General features: G+C 35.3%; 1 protein-coding gene across 1 annotated transcript in view; it reads right to left on the reverse strand.

The window, feature by feature from the left end:
* Positions 1 to 595: 595 nt before the first annotated feature.
* The window catches only part of HSPA14 (heat shock protein family A (Hsp70) member 14), a 33,444-nt gene continuing 9,809 nt past the window's right edge, over positions 596 to 24,230 (reverse strand). The window contains exons 4-14 of the mRNA XM_027838599.1: positions 23,922 to 23,970; positions 23,680 to 23,785; positions 23,039 to 23,129; positions 22,038 to 22,142; positions 18,597 to 18,758; positions 16,392 to 16,547; positions 14,430 to 14,532; positions 9,320 to 9,535; positions 9,007 to 9,180; positions 1,823 to 1,893; positions 596 to 757 (exon numbers count right to left, since the gene is read on the reverse strand). Of these exons, the coding sequence (XP_027694400.1) occupies positions 679 to 757; positions 1,823 to 1,893; positions 9,007 to 9,180; positions 9,320 to 9,535; positions 14,430 to 14,532; positions 16,392 to 16,547; positions 18,597 to 18,758; positions 22,038 to 22,142; positions 23,039 to 23,129; positions 23,680 to 23,785; positions 23,922 to 23,970 (1,312 nt within the window). The 3' untranslated portion in view covers positions 596 to 678. The remainder of the gene's footprint in view (positions 758 to 1,822; positions 1,894 to 9,006; positions 9,181 to 9,319; positions 9,536 to 14,429; positions 14,533 to 16,391; positions 16,548 to 18,596; positions 18,759 to 22,037; positions 22,143 to 23,038; positions 23,130 to 23,679; positions 23,786 to 23,921; positions 23,971 to 24,230) is intronic.

Consider the following 24,230-nt stretch of genomic DNA (forward strand, 5'->3'; position numbering starts at 1 on the left):
TTCTTTTACATTTAACCATTATGCATGGATTACAACATAGATTTAGAGCATTTTTGGAAACATAAAATAGATGTTTTAGATATATACATACAATCCAATAATAAAAGGCAAATGTATAGTGTTGGGTGAAAAACAATTGTAGGAAGTGCTGGTGGTATCAGTCAATAAAGCTTAGATTTTCCTTGTGTCTTTCCCTTCAACTTTGCTAAATGATGGTGAAAAGGAGATAGACTTAATGTTTAGATTATCTGTCTCCTGGCCCTCCATGGTAACAATGAGTTCTACTATAAGTTTGGACAAATAACAAATTCTCCCATTAATTGTCTAATAAATTTTTCATCAGCCACTGAATTCTCCCTGATGGGTGGAACACATTCAGTTTAACAACCCTTATAAGCCAAATGTTTCTCAAAACACAGTTTTAAAAGGGGGAAAGTTAAATACTAATTTCTTACCCACTCAGAATAATTTCACTCTAAACAGTTACATAAACAATTATATTTTTTCTATGTCTAATTCATTAAACGTTTAAAGAAATAAAAAAAAAGCATTCTAATTTAGTTCAATAAAAACAGATTACATGGTTCATTAAAAAATGTTTTAATATAAACATCAGTTCTGAACAAAAACAAAATGACACAGATATTCCAGTAATGAAAAAATGCTTTCTCAAAAGTACTATGATGCCACTTCAACAGTAATTGCTTCACATTTTCCAGTATCCTGATCTGTGCATGTCACATGTAAAGATCCATCCCTACAAAGAAAAATGCACAGGCTTGTTATAAAAAGTCATGGAAATTCTTAAAGAAGGTATCTGAGGAGGCACTGCTTTCTGGAGAAAAGCTATAGCAACTTTAGTTTTCAGGAAGTAGACTTTACATTTGAAATAAATACATTTCATTTTCAAAGCTTTAAACAGAACATCTCATGTGCCACACTTGTGGAGCTCCCCCCCCCCCTTTAAAGCACTCTCTTTCAAGATCATTTGGCTAAAACAGCCACTTGTGATATCAAATTTAAGTTTAAATTGTGTGGAATTAAAATGGGTCAGGATATCTTTCAATCTAATAGCACAATGTAAACTAGACAGTTCCTTAACTATTCCAATTATTCTTAGTAGTATGGCTTGTGGGATAAAAAAAAAGAGTCCTTTGCATTAGATGACTGATTATAAAAGATTCACTCATAATAAATTTGATTATATACTTCTTGTTATGAACAGATCTTTAAAAAGCCCATATTAATTCATTATGGCATCGGCCTTACCAGGAGAGGAAAATATAGCTTCTCCCTACTGTTCTCAGGTATATTTTGGTAAATGACTCTCTACATAGTACAAAAAGTTATCACGTGAGATCCTATGATAATAAAATTTAATATTTTTATATTACGTGGGACCAAGATGTGGTAAAAACGAGCCTGGAGACACTCTATAGCTATAAGTAAAGAACTGACTATTTTTGAGCAAGCAGGCAATGGAAATTTTACCATATAATTTCCAAGGATGGATATTGCTTAAACAGCAAAGACCACTTTTTTTGGTTAAAAGTACAACTAAATGTAAAGTCTGTTTTTTTCAAATGAGAATATATCGTAATTTACTGAAAAGAAACATGATTTAAACAACAAAATAATGCTCAAGGCATAAAGAACAGTTTGTAAACTCTTTATAGATATCAGTAACAGATTTTCAATACTGAAAAGGCTTTGCCTAGTTTTCACAAAGTAAACCAACAAACTGACTCATGAAATACAGAAATTCTCAAAATTTAAAAACTAATTTTTTTTAACATCAGTAAGCATATTTTACTTTTTGTACCTTTTCATGGTGAGAACAGCTAATATATCATGGAGCCCATTTTCTTTTTTATCTAAATCCTGAAGGATAATCTGTTTATGAGAGAAAGAATGTTAGAAAAGATTCAACAAAGCATCATCTTAACTTATAAATTGATAAATTAGTAATCTTAAAAGATCAACCTTTATTATGAAACCTAGAAATGTTCAATCTTGCTATTACATGACAAGATTTAAAATTCAGAGAATAAAAATTATTCTTTTTAAATTGGATACCGTGGCTATATAAGGAGAATTATATGTCACTGGACTAGACCAGAGAGAGCAGACGGGGAAGAACTAGAGAAGTAAAAATTGTTATGTGTCCGTTTTAATTTTTTTGTATAAGGTAATTGTCGTGGTGTGTGAATTACTTGGGATAAGCAAATATTTTGATGATTTCATGATGGGAATGATTGTGTGTAGTCTCCTTTTTGAGGCTGGGAGGTGAGTGGGGTGATGTGTGAATCTAAAGTGAGGCTGACTTCAAATGTCAGACCTGGACCAGATAAAACCAGATTGAGCTGTTTTTTCCACTTTTGGTTAGTCCTCTGTATGTTGAATGCTAGATTTCATGCCACTCACACATGCTGCACTGCTTTTTTCGTTGTGTTTTTAATTCTATGGTTTTTAAGGTTCTAAGATTTTTAAGGATATTACTCTAAGGAAACAAGTAAACATTTTAGCTTTTAGAGAGAACACTTTCCATGACTGTTAGAGATATTGGCAGTGGCTGTTGGTGTAGAAATTCATACTTTTCAAGGATTATCCAAGCCCACAATGAAACTGGATGAATTTCATACCAAAGCACAAGGGAAAATGGGACTGAAAATGAAAAACAAGCTAAGAATGATTGCTGCAAAATGGCCCAACTTCGAAAACAAGCTAAGACCTTCAGAGGGAACTGGTAGCTAGAGGAATTGTTACTGATTCTTCTAAGGAACAGTACAGGCTTCTTCCAAGTTGGAAGAACAATAACGAAACCAGGAAAAAAAAAGCGCCAACTGTTGTTATAAAGAAAAAATAGTCATGAGCAAGTTGATACAAAGACTGTAGTACTAAAGATGGGAAAATAATTTCTGCTGATAAAACTTGCTTAAAAAAATTTTTTTTAATCAGGAAAAATCCACCTTCTCATTCTCCTACCCCAAACTCCCCCTCCCCAATTAAGGATTAAAACTTCTGTTGCAAACACATAAAGTCTAGCAAAACAAATCCCCCATGTCCAAAAAAATGTCTCATTCTGTATTATGAGTCCTTCACTTTTCTTATCAGGAGAGTGGTAGTATGAGTCACCATTAATCCTCTGGAATCGCAGTTGGTTATTACATTGATCAGAATTCTTGATTCATTCAAGGTTGTTGTCTTTATACAATGTTCTCATTGTAAAAATTGTTCTCCTGGTTCTGTTAACTTCAGTCTGGAACAATTCATTTAAGTCTCCCCAAGTTTCTCTGGAACCACCTGCTTCATTATTTCTTACAGCACAACAATATTCCATCACATTTATATAACATGACATCTTTAGCCACTCCCCAATTTGTGGCACATCCTCAGATTCCCATTCTTTGCCACTTTAAAGGAGCTACAATTTTTTTGTCCATCATTAAGAGTTTGTTTTGTTTAGGATTAATCTCTCTCTTAATCTACTCTCCCTCTGATTCTCCCCATTCCCCTTTCCCTCCTATTTCCTTTTTTGAGAAGTCTGTTTCTATGGCCAATTTTCTAGGTGTGTATGTTTGTGTGTATTCTTCCTTTTCTGACCATTTCAGATGAGGGTGGAGTTCAAATGTTAGCAACTCCTCTCCAGTTCCTCCTCCTCGTTTGTACAGATACCTACTTCTGCACTCTGATGAGATAATTTGCCCTAATCTTCCTCCCCTACTCCCACAGTATAATCCTTTTCTTCTGTTTTTCTCTTAAGCTATAACAGAATCATTCCCAGGCCATGTCTAATTATACTCCTTCTATGGCCCATGATGATGATAGGGTTCAGAGGGCAGTGTGTATATATATACATATATATACACACACACACACACATATATAAACATATTATATATATATATTATATATATTATATATAATATATATATTATATATATACACACACATACATAGATATATATACATACATATATATATATACACATACACACATCAACTCCCCATATTAGAAGGTAAGCAGTTTTATCCTCCTGCTCATTTTCATTCATGTTTACCTTTTTATGTTTTTCTTAACTCCTGTGTTTTAATCTCAAAGTACCCATAGCTCTGATCTTTTCATCAGAAATGTTTTGAAGTCCTCTATTTCACTAAAGATTAATTCTCTTTCCCTCTCTCCCTGGACCCACAGCATTATACTCAGTTTTGCTGATTAAGTTATTCTTGGCTATAGGCCTATATCCTTTGCCTTCTAGAATTCCAAGCTTTTTGCTCCTTTAAAGTGATGGCTGCTAAATTGTGCAATCCTGATTGTGGCTCCTCAGTTCTTGAATTCTTTCTAGTTGCTGGCAGTACTTTTTCTTTGACTTGTATGCTCTGAATTTTGGCTATGATATTCCTGGAAGTTTTAATTTTGGAGTTTCTATCAGAAAGTCAATGGGAGATTCTATTTCCACTTTGCCCTCTATTTTCTTTTAAGATTTTTTGAAAAAAGGTATCTAGGCTCCTTTTTTAGTCATGGCATTAAGAAAGTGCAATGATTCTCAACATTTTTTCTCCTCCATCTTTTTTCCATGTGGGTTGTTTTTTGCTATATTTTACATCTTCTGTTTTTTTTTCTTCAGTCTTTTGATTTTGTTTTAAAATATCTTATTGTCTGATGGAGTCATTGGCTTCTATTTGTATATTCAAATTTTATAGAAGTTTGTTGCTTGGGCAAGGTTTTATATCTCTTGCATCAAATTATTCCCTTTTCCAATTCCTTTAATAGTTCTCATTTGTTTTCCAACTTTTTTACTCAAGAATTCTCACTGGACTAACAAAAAAATTTTAAACTTTTTAAAAACTCTTGCTTCATATCTCCCAGGAATTCTAGTTGAATTTGTGCCTATGCTGCTCCGTTCCCCCCTCTCCCCCCCCCCCAACACTTTGCTTTTAGATATTTTGGAGTCATTCTTTTCTTTTGGGTTTGTCTCTCAAGCATTACTGTCATCACAATATCTCCTTATGGTGGGGTTCTTCTTTTTGTTTGCTCATTCATCCAGCCTACTTTCTGACTTTGGACTTGACGTCAAAGCTGGGCTCTATATGCTTATGGAGGGAAAGCCTGGGCTGCTTTCTTGGGCTATTGACTGTTGTGTTATTTCAGGATCTCAAGGACAGCTCAGGCTCAGAACCTGAAACCTTTTAAGTGTTCCCAAAGTGGTCTGATCTAAGGCAAAGTGAGATTGCTTTCCTGGTCTGAGTTGTGCAAGTTCCTCACCTTTATCTGGTTCTGAGCAACAGGAGACTGCTGCTGCTGGACTCACCCACTATCACCCAGCTGGGAAGCTTTGTTGCCAGAACTGCAGCCTCCCCCCCACAAAACCTCCCCAGCCCCACCCTTTGATTTGGAGTTTCTATCCTGCAAGAATTCCTCTGCAGGCTTTAGTGTGGGTGAGAAGTTGGGTTTGAGTTACAATGCTGCTTGCTTGCTTGCTTCTGAGCTGCCTGCCACTCCTGACCATGGAAAGTCACTCATGGAGGAAGTCTCCTCAGTCTGCTTGGATTTATGACCCAGAACTGGGTAGTGGGCAACAAAGCTGGCAGTTAGCACCTTTTCCCACACCCTACATGAAGTGCACAGGTATGGTTTTAGGATGTCCTCTTGAAATAGCCAAAGAAGGGAATAGCCCAGAGTCAAACATGTAACTCTGGATTTTTTAGGATCATAAACTTTGAGCTGGAGTGAACTTTAGAGGATATCTAGTCCAGGCTCACATTTTGTACAGGAGTAAACTAAAACCTTTAGCCCAGACGCTCTCTGTGAGCTGGAGTGCCCCATGCAATGCACTTCTGGCCAAATCCTTTCCCTGGTGTCCACAAACTTGTCTCCCCTATGCTGACCTGGGCTGGATAGATGACCCACTGTGACTTTTCCTTGGATTTGCCCATCAGGACTTGGTCTGCCAAGTTTTATGGATGTTTGATGGAATTCTGGGTGGGAGAGGCAGGAACTTGCCATATGTCTTTCTGCTACTCCACCATCTTGGCTCCACCTCCTAAGATGTGCTTTTTCATTCAAGAATACACCGAAAGCATTTTCAGAAGTCCAAGTGAACTTCTGGACATCTTTACCAGACTATAAAACATTCATAGTCCGGGACTTTTTTTTTTTTAATCCCAGTGGGCCTGAAAGTCTTGTTACCATTGAGGAAATGAAATGATGAACTCTGACAAATCTACTGATATACTGAAAAGCGGAACTGTTACAGAATCACAGAAAGTCCTAAATGGAGATAAAATACTGCATCGTGACCTTGTACCTGTCACAAATGATTAGGAAATTTATCCAAGAGATGGAGATAAATATGCTTCAGTGGCCTGGGAAGTTGTGATTTAAACTCCAATGAAAATTTGGAAAAACAGACTATTAAAGGTATGCTTAATATCCAGTGTGACAAACATATGGTTTCATGATGAACAGTAAGGATCAGAATATTGTGAATTCAATACCAACTCATTTAAAATGAGGCACTGCAGCAGAAGGATGATATACTGCATTTTGGTGTTTTTTTTTTAAAGATGTGAAATATTGAAAAGTTATTGTATAAGTTAAAACATGTAATTATTTTATGTTGTCCCAGTTAATCTGCACAGCACCATTGGTTCTAAATTGAAAGACTTTATGCCATATGAAAAAGTGATCTTTCCTTCCTCAAATTTCTCATGGCACTATATATGGTAATCCTTTACCTTGATCACTTTCTGTCCTATATCATACTTATTTGTGTACATGAGTATTTGTATGTATCTTCTCTTCTCTATTATTGTTGGAACTCCTTGAAGGAAGTGTTATTTTTCATCTTTAAAAACTTTAGCGCCAATAAGTACTTCATACAAAGGCACTTAATACTTATTAAACAGAACTAAGTTTTTCTGAGACCAAAATCGTCTTGTTTTGAACATGAACTGGGCATCGTGGGTCATTTGTTTAGCTTTTCTCTATATGTAATTTCCCTGCTGCCAATTTCTCTGTGATGAATATAAATCAGACTATACCAATCTATTGGTACTAAAGAAAAACAAATGAAGGGGAATAGATGTTGCAATCAAATGCATTTTTCCATCTTAATGGCATATCTTAAAATAGCAGATTCATCAAATAGTGCTTTCCTTTTAATAATGACTTTCTGTTAATTAAACTATTGACAGAAACCCAATATATGCATGTTGTTTTACAAGTGCATATAATGGTTTTTCTGAAAAGCTTTTTATAAATTGATTTTTTGAAAATTAAATACTTAGAACTTGGGCTTTAATGTCTGTTACATTACATCATTTGTCACTAACAGGGGATCTAGCTCTTGTTTAGTTCTTGTTCTTGCCCTGTACATAACTTAAAAGAAAGCCTTTTGTACTGTCCATAATATTTTTTGTATATTTCAATTCATTTTTGTTTGGAAACTAATCTTAGTATTTTGTGCCACTCTATTTAATTAGTCCATCCTTCATTCCTATCTTTGTATATGACCTTTCAACATAGCTTATCAAAGAAGTTCCTCTTAAACCACAGCAGTTGCTTTCTTCTTCTTTAGGAATATATTCAGTTGTGTTGTCAGAATCCTATTTCTCATTCCTCTTCAGCCATCTTTCCTTTTAAAATTCCTGTCCATAGGACTATACCTATTCATTTTCTGAACTTCATGAAATCTATTAGCATGGTCTAAGGTAAAAAGTACTGGATTTACAATCAGGCACCTGGGTTCAAGTCATGATTTTGTCACTTAGTATGTGTGACCTTGGATGGGTAATTTAACCTCACAGAGGTTTCAGATTCCTTCTCTACAGAACGTGGGGCTGAACTAGATTTCCTCTTAAGGTCCCTTACAGCTCAAAGTTTATGATTCTATAAAATCTAGGGTTACATTTCTGACTATGAGCTGTTTCTTTCTTTGGCTACTTCAAACTGAAGATAACATGGTCACATTCTCCCAGGGTTTTTGTTATTTCCACTTCTCCAATCAGGTCTTTTTTAGTCATAATTAAAACCAGAATAGCAGTCCCTCCTCATGTTGCTTTCTTTACTTTGGAAAGAAGACACTATCAGTAAGATGAGTCAAGAATTTATCCTATGCATTTAGCATTTTAGCAGAATGAGAGTTCCAGATGATAGTGCTCCCTATCTTGTACCAGTCTGTATTAGCAAAGCTTCATCTCTATTCTCTATTTGGCAAATTTACCTGTAGTATGCTACCATAATAATAGTTCTTCCATGTTTTACTACATTTCTTTATTCTCACTCACATGTTCTACACTGGATTCCAACTAGAGCTATGATTTCATTGTTATAGGCAACTCACAGAAGAGGAACTCCTTCTACCAATGTAGGCTGGAACATTCTCTGAAACTTACAGTCTCAAGAAAATTGCCCAGAGCACTCAGAGGTTAAGGGCCTTGCTCATGGCTACACAGCCTGTACAGGTCAGGGATAGACCTTAAACCCAGGTTTTCCTGGCTCTGAAAATGCCTCTCCATTTACCACACTACACTGCTTCTCTGTGCTTCTAAATTCAGAATAGGGGCACTGGGGCAGAAGTGCATTTCTTAATACTTGGTGCTTTTCTGCTACACCTTCTCAACAATGTTTACGCTTGGGTTGCAGTATGAATCCCCTTCACCAAAATCTTAGTGATAAACATTAGGTTGCATTCACCTCTTTGTAATAAAACTTGAAGTTCACATTTTAAATTACCAATTATGATTCAAAAGCATACATTTGAGGCCATTAACACTGGCCCAATTCTGTTCCCCCTTGTTTCCTTTTCTGAATTGCTAGGCATCCAAAAACTGCTGTTTTTCTTGTTATCTGTCATGTGGCCCATGTATAACTTAGTATCCAATTTTGTAGTTTTAGCTACCCCACATATGGAAAAGTTGTAGATGTGACTTTAGACAGATAATACTCTAGAAGAAAGACAAAAACTTGTTGTTTTTGATAATATGTAAACTCAATATTCTCACCTGTGCAAATTTATTTTCATCTTTTGCAGAATGTTTTCCGATTGCCTCATAGAGTTCAAGACATACTGAGGATATACTTCCAGGGGCTTGTAATGTGTGTTGTCTTCGAGCTGGCAAAGGAGTCCCTGATGGGAACAGTATGGTGAATCTATTGGCTCCTGATTCATCCACTCCCTAAACAGGCAAAAACCATATGTCTGTCATTAATTTTAACATAATAAATTTCGTGATTTTAGATGGTGCGTTATCTTGTAAGAATGTTATAACAAAAGTTAGTAAGTTTTATTATGATATTTAGAAAAGATGGACACACCTTTACTAAAATATCTTTTGCAGAACATTCAATAGCAAGAGGCTCCTCTTCCAATAAAATATTTTCTTTGCCAACAAGAATTCCCGCTTCCGTAGCTGCACCAATAGGAATAACCTCATCAGGAGGAATTGAATTCAGGAGCTCAACAGCTGGAAAAAGATCTTTAATCAGCTGCTGTAGCTTTGGGATTCGAGCTGACCCTCCACAAAGTACAACCTGGAAAAAAGCATTCATTCTTATTGTCTGAATAATGTGTTTTTCAGAATTAAACAGTGTCAATCTTGTAATGAAGTATTAAAAATTCCTTGGAGCTATTAAAAGCATCCTTGATTTTAATCAGGCATTTTGTGAAATCTCATTAGAAAACAACACAGTATCTAATTGCATATGAAATATTAGACAACATTTTGTAGTTATTTAGTACAAAAAATATTTAATTTCTTATGTTTCTTATAATATTCTGTTGAATGTGGAGTTTCTAACATCACTAAATTTCTGCTTTCATGCTTGACTATGCTATAGAAATGATAGTGCACTCGTGAAGGCTCAACTGGTGGCACACAAGCCTGGCAGACCCCACCAAGCTGGGAAGTATGAGTCAAATAAGAGTCTGCTGATAGCTGGAATATATGTTGTCTGAAGCCCAACCAAGAAAATCACGGAAAGTCTCATTATCAGGGGGACTATGTGGTGATGATTTTTCCAGACACAGCTATCAAAGATCACCTATGACAACTTCCAACCAAAAGAGCTTCCTGAATAGGAGGCAAATAGCCAGCTCCCATATGCCAGAAAACCCTTAAGTTCACACCAAACCAAATCTAATGAGAATCTACAGTAAATGACGTCTACCCCAAAACTGCACAAAGGGTCAATGAGAAGCTTGAAGGCAACAGAAAATGGAGACTTCCAGTGTGACCGGTGACAGGTGCATATGTAGCCGAAAAAGCTCTGGGTCTGGAGGCAGCAAGAGTGGAAGGTTCTTCTAAGAAAGACCTAGAGTCATCAGGAAAACTCAGGGTGGAGATCTTGGAAGTGCTAAGGAACAGTGGCAATGACCAGTATGTAGTACGGCAACATGCTTACTGGAATACCTCAAGCCCAGGGACTCTAAAGTCCCTAGCAATCTGGACTGAGATTCCAAAGATGACCTGAAGACCCAAGCATTTTGAACCTCAAAGATCCAAGAGAGGCTTAACTATGGGAGATGGATGTCAGTGCAAAAGAGAAATGGGGTGGAACATGGCTCTGGCACAAAACTCTGGCTCAGGAACTAAAATAGAAAAGATGAATAAGTCAAAGGAAATACTGACCAGTATCAAAAATTATGAAAAATCTAAATAAAGGTGTTCCCGAAAGAGAGAGTAACTCCATAATAACTGTAAACAGACTCAAAGGAAAAAACAGACTTTTCATAAGGACAACATTAATACTTAGAATAAATGAAGATAAAAAAATGAAACAAAATCTCTAAGGAAGGAGCACACATATTTAGAAAAGAAAGCAGTATGTGACTTGAATATTAAAAATCATAAAAAATCAGAAGTGAAGCAGATCATAAACCTTTCATAGCTATGGGTTAATTGAACAAGGAGCAGAGGCATTTACAAAAGATAAAATAGATACCTTTAATTACATCAAGCTGAAAAGCTTCCGCAAAAATAAAACGCATCTAGGATAAGAAAGGGAGCAGTCAAATGGAAAAAAAATCTTTGTATCAAATTTTTCAGATCCAGGTTTGGTATCCAAGCTAAATAGAAAACTAACAGATAAAACCAAGAGCCATTCCCTAATAGATGTGATTAAAAGATATGAACAAACAGTTCTCAAAAGACGAATTGCAAACTATCAAGAACCATCTGAAAAAATGTTCCAAATCATTAATAAAAGAAATACAAATCAAAATAATCTTGAGGTTTCTACCAAAATGGCAAAGATGGGAATGGTCAAAGTTGGAGGGGTTAAGGGAAAACAGATGTACTAGTGTTTTACTGGTGGATGGAGAATCAAAACAAAAGAAATCACAATGCTTCAAAATATGTAAATATTAGCAATTTACTGATGTAGAAACTATGGTATGAATTTTATGCCTAGCCTATTTGAAAAGAAATTATAGTTTACTTATTTTATGGATTTGTAAACCTACAACAGATGCTTAGCAGAAGCACTTTAGAATATATACTAATATAAATTTCATCATTATATTACTATCAACTTTTATGTTATACTTAGAAATCATAGATCCTTCCATTACCTGTGCCATGAATCAACATTTATCTTAGCATATGGCACTGAATTTTTATCAATTTTTTCACTGATTTAAAATCCCCTAAAATTCAGGGATTTTAAATCCCCTGAGAAACTCAAGGGGATCCTGAGATATACCCACTACAAGGACATACAGTAGCTTTCAACACCATCTAAATAAGGCAGTGGTCTCCAAAGTTTTTTTATCTTGTAATGCCATCAGTAAAAAAAAAAAGTTTAGAATATCTATGTATATTTACTTATTTAAATAACTTATATGTACTATTTTTAATAAAGTATGTAACTATAAAACATACATAAACATTTTAAATGATGAGCTAAAGGTAATATCTAATCCTAGAGTAAACAGGGAACCACTGAAATTTAATGAATGACATGGTCAGACAAGCACTTCAGGAAAATCATTCTGACCAGCTACATAAAGGATGGATTAGAGAAGGGAGAGACCAATTAGGAGGCTATTGTAATAGTCTAAGGGAGAGCTGATGAGAGAGAGTGTGGTTGTATGAGTATAGAGAAGGGGACAGATGGAAGATGCTGTGGAGGTAGATGTAATAAGATTGGCAACTATTTGAATAAATGGCACAAAGGTAAAAAGTCAAGAATGACATCAAGGTCAAAAACCTGATAGTACCCTCAAAAGAAATACTACAGTTCAGAAGAGGGGTAGGTTTGGTGAGAAAGAAAACATGGGTTTTGCAATGTAGATCACAACTCATCCTATGCTTGCTCACTCTGTCCCTCCAAAAAACAAAAAGGGAGAGGATTTGGTGCTCTTACTGGGCGATCTGAGCAACAGGGCATGAAGACACTTGGAGGTGGGAGGAAAAGTGAATTTTGCCTACAATTATTCCTTATACAAATGACCAACTGGGAGTGGATACTAGATGGAGAAGGGAAGAGTATGGGAGGCTGCAGAGCAATGGAAAGCCAAGGTGGGAGGGGGTGAAGTGGGAAAGTATTTGGTAATAACAGGTGAAGGGAGTGGTGTGGTTGTGCTTTGGAGTCAAGTGCTGTGATCTGTCATCTTAGGGAAAGCACGATATGACCTATGTTCTCACCCTTAAGGTTAGTTCATTACTTACCCCTTGGAACTGTGACAGTTCTCACTTTGGAAAGCATTATTTCTAAGGGGCTTTTAAAAATAATAACAAAATATCTACTAGTTGGCACTGAAAATTTTCATATTTGGATGCTTCTTTCATAAAGCTGCATAAAACTGACAATTCCTTCTCTTAGAACAGAACCTAGTAAAGGCCTTGAACTTGTCCATATAATACAGGTCTATGGCATAAAGAACAATCTAGTACCATAGTATCTTTGAACCTTTTAGAGTTTGTTACAAAAGACCCTTCCCAAGGCACACAATATAGGGGATGGCATAACATGGGATACACTTAACTAAATAATCTTTAGTTCATGAGAAACATCCTCACATTCCCCTCTAAGTTTGTATGTCACTGCAATCTCAAAAGTGAATAGGGTAAGGAAGAGACATAACTGATAAATACTGGGCCCCTTGTATGTTAGGATAGGAAATTTGGGGAAATGCTAAATTAGCCCTTAGCTGAGGGCAAAGATAGTATAAGTCAATATTGAGTTCCTTGAGAGCGGGACTTTCTTTGTATTCCAGTGCTTAGCATGGTTACTTGGAACATAGCAGGCACTTAATAAATCTGTTCATTGACAGACTAATTGACTACCAGCTGAAGAAGGAAAAAAAAGAATAGGTTTATCTAGACTCAGAAGGAGTTGTCTTCCCTAGAGACAAGCAAAATGGAACAGTACAACTCTACATTCCTGGGCCTAAATCTAGCCTTTGCCAGAATGTTCTTTTCTATTTGTATGATCACTAGTATCAAAAAAAGCACTTATTACTGGCTTAATTTTATGTGGTAATATACTAAGAAATGACCCAAAAAAGTCTTCATGAAATGCAATACTTTTTTTTTTAAAGCAATTGGGGTTAAGTGACTTGCCCAGGGTCACACCACTAGTAAGTGTCATGTGTTTGGTCTGAGGCCAGATTTGAACTCAGGTCCTTCTGACTCCAGGGCCGGTGCTCTATCCACTGCACCACCTAGCTGCCCCCAGAATGCAATACTTTTAATGAAAAGATTAAGTACACATAGTATGTCAGTACAAGTATAAATAGGCAGGAATTCAAATATTTGAGGAGTATCTAATTTTATGTTGTGTAAAGCTCCCTAAACAAAGTCACTGATGTTCAATAAGAATTAGATAACAAGAATGGAGAATAATGGAGAGTAACACTAGCATATGAATGAATCTATTAGTTTTAAATTAAATATGATTTCCTAACTCCAAAATTTGTGAATACAGATATTGTGTAAACTTGGAATTTTTTAATGGCAGTTAACATATAACGAGCAATCTTCCATTAGCAACATAACTCTCTTTTGTTGAACAGCCCTTTTTGAGAACCATTTTCAAAATGTCTCATAAATTTAAACAGCTCTTAAAATCAACAGAATTTTAAAAAGTCGACACCACACAAAGATCTTAAAAGCAAACTTCCTCCATCCAAATGCTTTTTAAAGCAAATCTTGGCCATATCATAAATTGCTCTTGTATTAAGTAAATTGAAAGAATTTGTTTTTTAATGTTGAAGGGAATTATGCACCTGATAAGCAATGGGCAGTACAAAGGTGTATTACAAATAGTATACAGCCTACTAATTTTTAAAAATTCACAAGCACATGCTCAGAAAATGTTTAAATAGATATTAATACTCTTCTCATTAAGAGGATAAACTGCCTAACTCCCTCCTAGGCTGACACTATATAACAACAAACACATTAGGAGGGGAAATATACATTACCTTGTTGATGTCATCTGATGTAAATTCAACTTGTTCCAAGAGATTTTTGATAACTTCTATACATTTATTAAAAAGTGGTGAACATATAAGTTCAAATCTGGCCCTACAAAAAAGAAAAAAATGAAAATGTTTGGTTACAGCAAACACGACATATTTCATATGAAAGGGTAATATTTAAATTAGTAGTTAATGGAAAATAACCTGTTATCAAAAACTGTAATAACTATGTCACCCCCCTACTTAATGAAGTCCATACTACTTATTAACTTGTAGGATAAAATATAAACTCCGCTGCTGCTTGGCATTAAAGCTCCTCAAAACTTCCGATCACTCCCTTCAAGACATTCTACAGTCCAATCATACCAGCCTACTCACTGTTCCTCAGGCATAATGTTCAATCTCCCATCTTGAACCTCTTTGCACAGGCTCTCTCTCATTCCTGGAATGTTCTTCATCTTTGCATCCATTTTGTTCTTTTTTTTTTTTTTTTTGGTTAGGCAATGGGGTTAAGTGACTTGCCCAGGGTCACAAAGCTAGTAAGTGTTATGTGTCTGAGGCTGGATTTGAACGTAGGTCCTCCTGAATCCAGGGCCGGTGCTCTATCCACTGCGCCACCTAGCTGCCCCTTTACATCCATTTCTTAAAATCTCTGGCTTCCTTCATGACTCGGCTTAAAAAAACCTTTCTTGGTCTCTCCATATGCTGGTATCTTTCCTTCTAAGATTACCTTGTATCTAACCCTATGCGTATGTTGTATATATCTATTTATGTCCATTTTGTCTCCTTCATTAGAATGTAAGCTCCTTGAGTGTGGGAACTATTTTCACTTTTTCTTTAGATTCCCAGGTCTCAGCACAGTGGTAGGCATAAAATAAGTATCTTTTAATTAGATGAGCAAACTCTTGGCCTATAGTAGTAGGTAAACAACTTAACAGTGCAACAGCATTTTTTTTTTAAAACTCAAGTTTACAAATGTTTGAAGATAGTCAAGTTCAAATAAAAATAAGTAGAATACCTGCCACATGACTGTCAAAATATCCTAAGTATATCTAAAATATTAGTAATATTACTAATAATTAACCATTCTACCAATCTTTTATCCTGGACAAGAAAAACACTCAAAAACCCTAACAGGTCAAAGTATCTACAAACAACTTAGTAAAGCACCTAAAGATTTCATATTGATAGTAGAAGGAGCATTAAGAACTCAGAATGAGTTTATAACCAATGAAAGTAGTGTAATCTTTGGGTCCTTGAAGGACATTAAAATCTCTAAGATAATTTCTGGTGACATCTTACGACTTATTCAATGATCAAATCCACAATTTGAAAGGGATTATTAGACTGAGTTGGGAATTTCTCTGTTTACAGGCAGTTTTGCTTCTATGCTATCCAAAAGGGAGAGGACAAAGTCTTTCTGTGAAGACTATGGAAAAGAATTCTCTGACTTTTGTTAACCACTTCCTAGATTTCACACAAATGATAAAGAAATCCTATGTGATTTTCTGTAAGTTACCTTTACACTTACTAAGTATCATCAAGAAGTAAGTTCAATAGAGTCAAAGACAGAAGGCTAATTGAATAGTATCAATATGGATTCTCAATCTAGTGGCTAGTAACTATTTACCAGCAGTGAACCATTGCAGGTTCTGTTAAAGTGAGCAAAATTACTTAGAGAGATACTGTACATATAAACTGATATGTTCTATATGATTTTAAGAACTTCAAACTAAAAATCTCACTTCTTCAAGTTAAACAGACCAAATCTGGGATTTTTTTCACAAATTATCTTCAGCTATAGAATAAAAAGGCATAGTATTTAATGTGTCAAAAACGTCCAAAAGTTTCAAAGGAATGGTCCCTTTTTACTACGATTCAATAAATCAGTTTTTAAAAATTAGTTCATAAAAGTCAATTATTCCAACATGGTAGAAAGAATTTTACCTTTTTATTCAGTCTTACCTGGACACATTACAGTCAAAATCTAGACCATCATACAGTGAGTCAACAAAGCAGTTTGCACTCCCCAAAGTTGATAATGAATGTTTTGCAACATCTGCACTGTTCATTAATTTCATCATGGCTCGGGCATTTCCTCTTACATCATGTTTAAAGGACCTAAATTCAAAACAAAATCTCTGACGCTTAAAAATCATCGGATCAGTCAGGAATCACAGTAACTGAAAAAATAAATAAACCCTAAGGAGATAACAAAGTTATATTACATTAAATATCAGAATTGTTCACTTTCTAGGTTCTAATTCCTTTCGATCCTTCAAAGAAAATTATCCCAAAGGAAGGATCTCTAATTCAAATAAAAAATCAATTTATTTAGTGCCTTGAACTGTTGAATGTTTCCTACTTAACAAGGTTATGCTACAGATATCATTTTCCCATAATGGCCTTTTGTCATGTAGATACAAGTATTTTTGTAGACAAACAGATAAAGTTATGCAACTGGGTCAAAGATATTGAATTAAAATTAGAAACCTACATCCTGTGCCTTTACAATCTTTAATAAAGCCTCAAAGTATGTTGATTTTTGATATAGTATTATCTAAGAAGCCAACCCAAGCACCAATAAGCTGCATGGGGTTTTTCTTCAAAATAACTCGTCAGGAGGCAGCTAGGTGGTGTAGTGGATAGAGTACCAGCCCTGGAGTCAGGAGGACCTGAGTTCAAATTTGGCCTCAGACACTTACTAACTAGCTGTGTGACCCTGGGCAAGTCACTTAACCCCCACTGCCTCCAAAAAAAACAAGAAACAAAAAAACTTGTTAAAAAAAAAAAGTCATGCTGTAGTACATTATATCAAACATATCTCCTTGCCAAAGAGAACAATAATAGTAACTAATGCTCATGTGTGAATAGCAACTACTTAAGTCAGCCCAGTAGCTTTTGGAAAAATTCCTATTAAACTGTAAAGTGGTGTCAATCTGCATCAATGGAGGGAATACCTATACCAGCGGTGGGGAACCTGCTGCCTCGAGGCCACATGTATACAGGTCCTTGGGTGCAGCCTTTTGACTGAGCCCAAGTTTTACAGAACAAATCCTTTTATAAAGGGGATTTCTTCTGTGAAGTTTGGATTCAAAGGGCTACCCTTTAGGACCTAGAGGGCCACATGTGACCTCGAGGCAGCAGGTTCCCCATTCCTGACCTATACCAACAAAATAACAGATCCACGAAATAAGATGGGATATAAAACTGATTCTTTAAATTTCTATGATGCTTAAATAGGAACAAATTATTCTAGTGTGTACATTTACTTGTTATTTGCTTAAAATAAGGACTTCAGAGTACAATTTATTTTTGAATAATAGTAGATAACAGCACTTTCATTTTTTGTACACTGGAGGTTTTTTGGAGTGTATTTGTTGGGATGTGAGACGTCATGGAACAAAAGAAAGAGCTGAAAATGGTAGCATCAGAAAGGATGGGTTCTATGCATATATTTATGCCTTTTACCATAACTGTACACCTGACATCTCTGTGCTGTCCTGATGTCCTATCTCCAACTCTTACTATCCCTGCCTGGTTCTGCTAACTACTTCATTACTTGGTCCACTTCCTCAACTCTAAACCCTACTGAGAGCCTGGAACAGAAATAAAGTAACAGTAGAAACCAGAAACACTAAACCAAAACAACATTTTTCACTTCAATTCTACTTCGTGGAAAGATACTTATACACTCAGCTTGTTAAAGGATTTTTTTCATTTAACATAATTTGATGAGATCAAATCCACTTAGCCTAACACATTCAAAACACAGTACCTTCAATAATGCTTTCACGTTCTAGCATATTACATGTCTTGTTAAAATCCAATTTTTTTTACCTTTGCCCATTTCATGATACATTCTGATCGCATTTTTAAATACCACTTAAGGGGCAAGCTCAGAGAACAAAGATGTCACGACTATCTTTCTGGAAGGGGATAAAAACTCCAAGCTAGAAGTATGTGGCGTGCCTGTCGGTTCTTTTACTAGTTGGTTCAGGGCAATGAGTGAGCACTCAAGTTCAGAAATTCATCCGTCTGGGGTCTGACAGCTGAGAAAACCCTTTTTCCCTCAGAGCATGGCGATCCATATCAGCTAACTTAAATTGCTAAAATAATAACACTTGAAGACAAACAGGAATACAAATGGATATCATAATCAGGACTCACCTCTGAAACTCCGAAGCTAAATACTGGGCCAAGGCTTCTGTAAAATACACACCACCGATGCTGTCATCAGTGTTTGTTGCAAGAACACGGTACATTCCACTGTTCACTTCTATGACACTAATAGATAAGGACGTTCCTCCAAGTTTATAGACCAAGACATTGCTTCAAAAAAAAAAAAAAAAAAAAAAAGAAAAAAGATTTTTAAAGACACACAAGTTGTCAAAGAATCACAGTGTTTTAGAGCTGGAAGAGCTCCTATCATTGCTATTACAAAACAATGTTTCTTGGATTAATGTAGTTGCCTAGGATCACACAGCTGGATAGAGGCAAAAACAAGACCCAAACCCAGACCCTTTGTGTCCTACCTTGTCCACTGTTCTTTCCACTTTATATTGTGATGAAAAATAGTGCTTTCTATTCGGAACAGTTTAAGTTTATTAAGAATGTGATGGGGGGCAGTTAGATGGCACAGTAGATAGAGCTCTGGCCTTGGAGTCAGGAGAACATGAGTTCAAATCTGGCCTCACACACCTAACCCTTACTAGTGTGTGACTCTGGGCAAGTCACTTAACCCCAATTGCCTCACCAAAAAATAATAATAATGTGATATAATTACTTATTCAGTGTGCCATACCAATCAAATTACCAAAAATTATTTTATAGAGCTAGAAAAAATAATAACAAAATTCATTTGGAAAAACAAAAGGTCCAGAATATCAAGGGGATTAATGAAAAGAAATGCTAGAGAAGGTGGCCTAGCCATATCAGAAATTGTATTATAAAGCAGCAATAATCAAAACTACTTGGTACTGGCTAATAAACAGAGCGGTGGATCAGTCGAATAGGTTAGTTACACAAGACACAATAGTCCATGACTATATTAATATACTGCTTGATAAATCCAAAGACTCCAGCATCTGGGATAAGAACTCACTATTTGAGAAAAACTGCTGGGAAAACTGGATAGTATCGCAGAAACTAGGCACAGACCAACATCTTACACTGTATACCAAAATAAAATCAAAATGGGCATATGGTTTAGATATAAAGGCTGATACTATAAGCAAACTGGGAGAGCAAGGAATGGTATACCTGTCAGATTTATGGAGAATGGAAGAATTTATGACCAAACAAGAGATAAAGAACATTACAAAATGCAAAATTGATCATTTTGATTACATTAAATTGAAAAGTTTTTGCACAAACAAAGCCAATGCAACTAAGATTAGAAGGAAGGTAGAAAATTGGAAAAGAATTTTTATAACCAGTGTCTCTCATAAAGGCCTCATTTCTAAAATATATAGAGAACTGAGTCAAATTTGTAAGAATCATTCTCCAATTGATAAATGGTCAAAGGATATGAACAGGCAGTTTTCAGATGAAGAAATTAAAGTTACCTATAGTCATATAAAAAAATGCTCTAAATCACTACTGATTAAAGAAATGCAAATTAAAACAACTCTTAGGTACCACCTCACACCTATCTGATTGGCTAATATGATAAAAAAGGAAAATGATAAATGTTGGAGATGATATGGGAAAACTGAAATACTAATGCATTGTTGGGAGAGTTGTGAACTGATCCAGCCATTCTGGAGCGCGATCTGGAACTATGGCCAAAGGGCAATAAAACTGTGCATACACTTTGATCTAGCAATACCACTTCTAGGTCTGTATTCCTAAGAGATTATAAACAGGAAAAGGACCCACATGTACAAAAATATTTATAACAGCTCTTTTTGTGGTGGCAAAGCATTGGAAATTGAGGGGATGCCCATCAGTTGGGGAATAGCTGAACAAGTTGTGGTATATGAATGTAATGGAATACTATTGTGTTGTAAGAAATGATGAACAAGCAGACTTCAGAAAAACCTGCAAAGACTTATAGGAATTGATGCTGAATGAAGTGAGCAGAATCAGGAGAACACTGTACACTGCAACAGCCACACTGGGTGATGACTAACTTTGACAGACTTATCTCTTCTTAGCAATGCAAGGATCCAAGACAACTCCAAAAGACTCATGATGGAAAATGCTGTCCACATCCAGAAAAAGAATGCAGACTGAAGCATATTATTTGCTTTCTCTCTCTCTTTTTTTTGGTTTGTTTCTTCTTTCTCGTGGTTTCTCCCTTGGTTCTAATTCTTCTTCTTTTTTTCGTTTTTGATTTTTTTTTTTTGGCGAGACAATTGGGGTTAAGTGACTTGCCCAGGGTCACACAGCTAGTAAGTGTCAAGAGTCTGGTCCAAGACCTATTTGAACTCAGGTCTTCCTGACTCCAGGGCCAGTATTCTATCCACTGCACTACCTAGCTGCCCCTCTAATTCTTCTTTACAACACGACCAATGTGAAAATAGGTTTAATATGAATGTATATGTAGAGCCTACATCAAATTGCATGCCGTCTTGCGGTGGGGGGAAGGGAGAGATGGGGAGAAAATGTGGAACTCAAAATCACATGGAAGTGAATGTTGAAAACTAAAAATAAATAAATTTTTAAAAAATGCTTGGTGATTGGGAAAAAAAAGAATGTGATATAAGCAAATACAAATTTGTGTAAAATGAAATCCAGAAATCTTATCTTTATTGGGAAAGAGAATTTCTCCCTAGGATCTCCCTATGTGATATCACAGATTTTTAAAAGTGTTAATATCAATGGAAGTATCAGGGAAAGCCCCACTACTATCATGACAATGTCAGATTGTTGGCTACATTATAAATATAACTTCTAAACTAAATAACTAAAAAGGTTCAGAGCAAATTAGTGCCATCGTTCACCTTTACATATATATATAAGTTCACCATTAATAACATACTATATTAATCTAGTGCCATATAAACAGCTCCAAGTGTTTTACTGACACTAATACACAATTTATAATATCCCAACAAGAAATGAATGAAATAAAATTGGAGCAACTCAGCTGGATATCTGAATAGATGTGCTTTCAGTTGCCTAAGTCAGGCCCAAACTATTCTCAACAACTAATATAAATGTAGATACTTTTTCATATTGTACCATCAAAACAAGTCCCAAAATCCGATTACGATTTTTCTTTATCTCAAACCAAGCCAAATTTATTCAAAAGTGCCTACTGTTGTTTCTCAGCCTGTGACCTATGAACTGACTGGCAGTAAATTAAGCTTTCAGCACTAAGTAGAGGCTTAGCAATACCTGCAATATCCAATTCTTCCTCAACAAATCAGTAAAGACTTGGGGAATCCAGAGAAAGGAAATACAAGATTAGCCAGGGCTGCTGAATGCTCCTTCTTTGCTTCTGTTCCTATTTATTATGAGGATTACTTCCGTTAGAAAAATTCTCATCGAAAGGACCACAAAGTCTGGGAACTACTGAACTAAGTGACAATAACTTCAGATACAACTGCCAATAAGTAAACCTTTTTCTCAGTGAATATTTACAACTTTAATACAGTTCTTTACCTTTTCCCTGTGGGAGAATCTTGTCCAATTCCATAAGCAAGGAGAGCTGCAGATGGTTCATGAATTAATCGCAAAACATTAAATCCAGCTGCCCCAGCTGCTTCCCTGTGAACAATTTGCTTTCACTGTATTTAATGTCACTTAGAAACTATTCAACTGTAACAGTTCTTAGTATACTAAAGATTTTATATGATAACTATTATTTCAACAAACAGGACATAAAGATGAAAAGTAACTCAGTAAACTGCAATCATGATACTTTAAGGATTGCTCTAAAAGAGACACATACCAGTTTTTAGGAGCGATATGCAAAAATACATGAGATACAGACGTTGCTACATGAAAATAGATTTTTTTTTGCTTAAAATGGCATGTTCCACAATCTACTTTAATGGGCAAGATGTTAAATTTGCTCACTTGAAAATGAACAGAGAATTTCCAAAATGCCTAACTTTGTAAACTTTCAGGTAGAATTAAAACAACTTTAATACCAAATCTTGCCAATAATTTAGAAGGCTTAAAATTTCAAAAAAAAAAAAAAAAAAAAAAGAGTTGCATTAGTAAGTATTTGCCTTGTGGGGCTTTCACAGATATTGAAGTTCATACCTGGAACTCTATTCCTACAGAGCTGTGTGTAATCTCCGATTACATTTATCTAAAATTAATTGGAACCTTATTTTATAGATTTAAAACTCAACATGGGTTAAAAAGTGATGCAAAAGTATTCTAAAGTTGTTTATTTCCATAAAATTTTTAAAGCATGAAATTAAATCTAAATGATTTATAAAGGGCCAAAATAAGACACTAGTTAAAAAAGTGTCATCAATCAAACCAATTAGAAAAGAACCATGTCTAATTTTATGTTCTACTGACATTTCACTAAATGACATTAGATTCAAATCTGATTTCACCTTTAGCTATGTGAAGTTTTAAAAATTTTAATTCCAAGAGTTTTTAACTCCTTTAATCAACCAAAAAAGAAAATACCTCATTCTACTTACCCAAGAGCATTCTTTTGGTTTTCTCCAAAATCAAACGGGACAGTAATAACTACATCACTGACATCTGAGCCCAAGGCAGACTGTGCAGTTTCTGTTTACACATATACATACACAAACATTTTTAAAAATACATTGTACTGGTTTAAAAAAAAGAGTGAATAGTAGCATCAGACATCTGTGATGTCAAATACTTCCTTAACAAACCACTTTTTGCAATTCATACCTTATCTCCCTAGCCTACTAATTTTCTTCCCCAGTTTTCCAGATGATGGGCCTTTGGTATCAGCCACTCTAAAAAGCAGTCTGTTTTAAGTGGTATGAGTTCCAAACAGGTAAATAGAATGTTTCAGCATTGTTTAGGTGTCAGGAATGCAGTTCTATCTCCAAAACTCATCAAAGAATAACATTTGAACTGGAAAAGATTTTTCGCAGAGGTTCAAGGACGTGAAGTAGCTTGTCCAAGATCACCCAGCTATTTTGAGGGATAGCCAAAGACTAGAAATGGGGTGACCTGAAATCTACTCCAATGTTTTTTTGACTATGCTACTATTTCACACAGCTCAAAAATGCTTTTCTTCCAATTGAAGCCCACTTAAAAGGATGATGTGAGAAACTTCTATTTTATGGACTTTATTCAATACCTTTCATTTTACTAAATATCAGCTTTACAACATCTTCTGGGTTAACAAGTTTGGTTTCTTCTCCAGTATCTATTTCGTATTGGAATTTTCCATTTTTTTCAATGACCTATGAAGAAAAAAGCATAATTAAGTTAAATAATAAAATAATTTTTCTACAAAAAAAGCAAGTTCCTAAACAAAGTTAGGTGACGGATGACCATCAAAATTATCTAGTGTTCTGGGAATAATAGGATTATACTCACTGGACATTTACTTTCTGTAATGTACTTCTGTACCTGCAGGTCACCAGGGCTGTCAATATAAGAAAAAAGAATGCTATGTATTAAAGTCCATATTATCAAAACAGACTAAAAATTATAATTTGATTTCCCCCAGTATCACTGAACTTTAATCATAAAAATATGTCAAGATGTTAATTCAACATTCTCTAAATTTTATAAGAAGATAAAACAGGGTTAAACAAGACATAGTTATTATAGTAAGATTTTTTAAAAAGTATACATATTCTTCATTTCCTGTTCTGACTGTACTACCAGGAGTGGAATTTATGT

Source organism: Vombatus ursinus, unplaced genomic scaffold (genome assembly GCF_900497805.2).
Source record: "Vombatus ursinus unplaced genomic scaffold, bare-nosed wombat genome assembly UNPS02014830.1, whole genome shotgun sequence".
Classification (NCBI taxonomy): Eukaryota; Metazoa; Chordata; class Mammalia; order Diprotodontia; family Vombatidae; genus Vombatus; species Vombatus ursinus.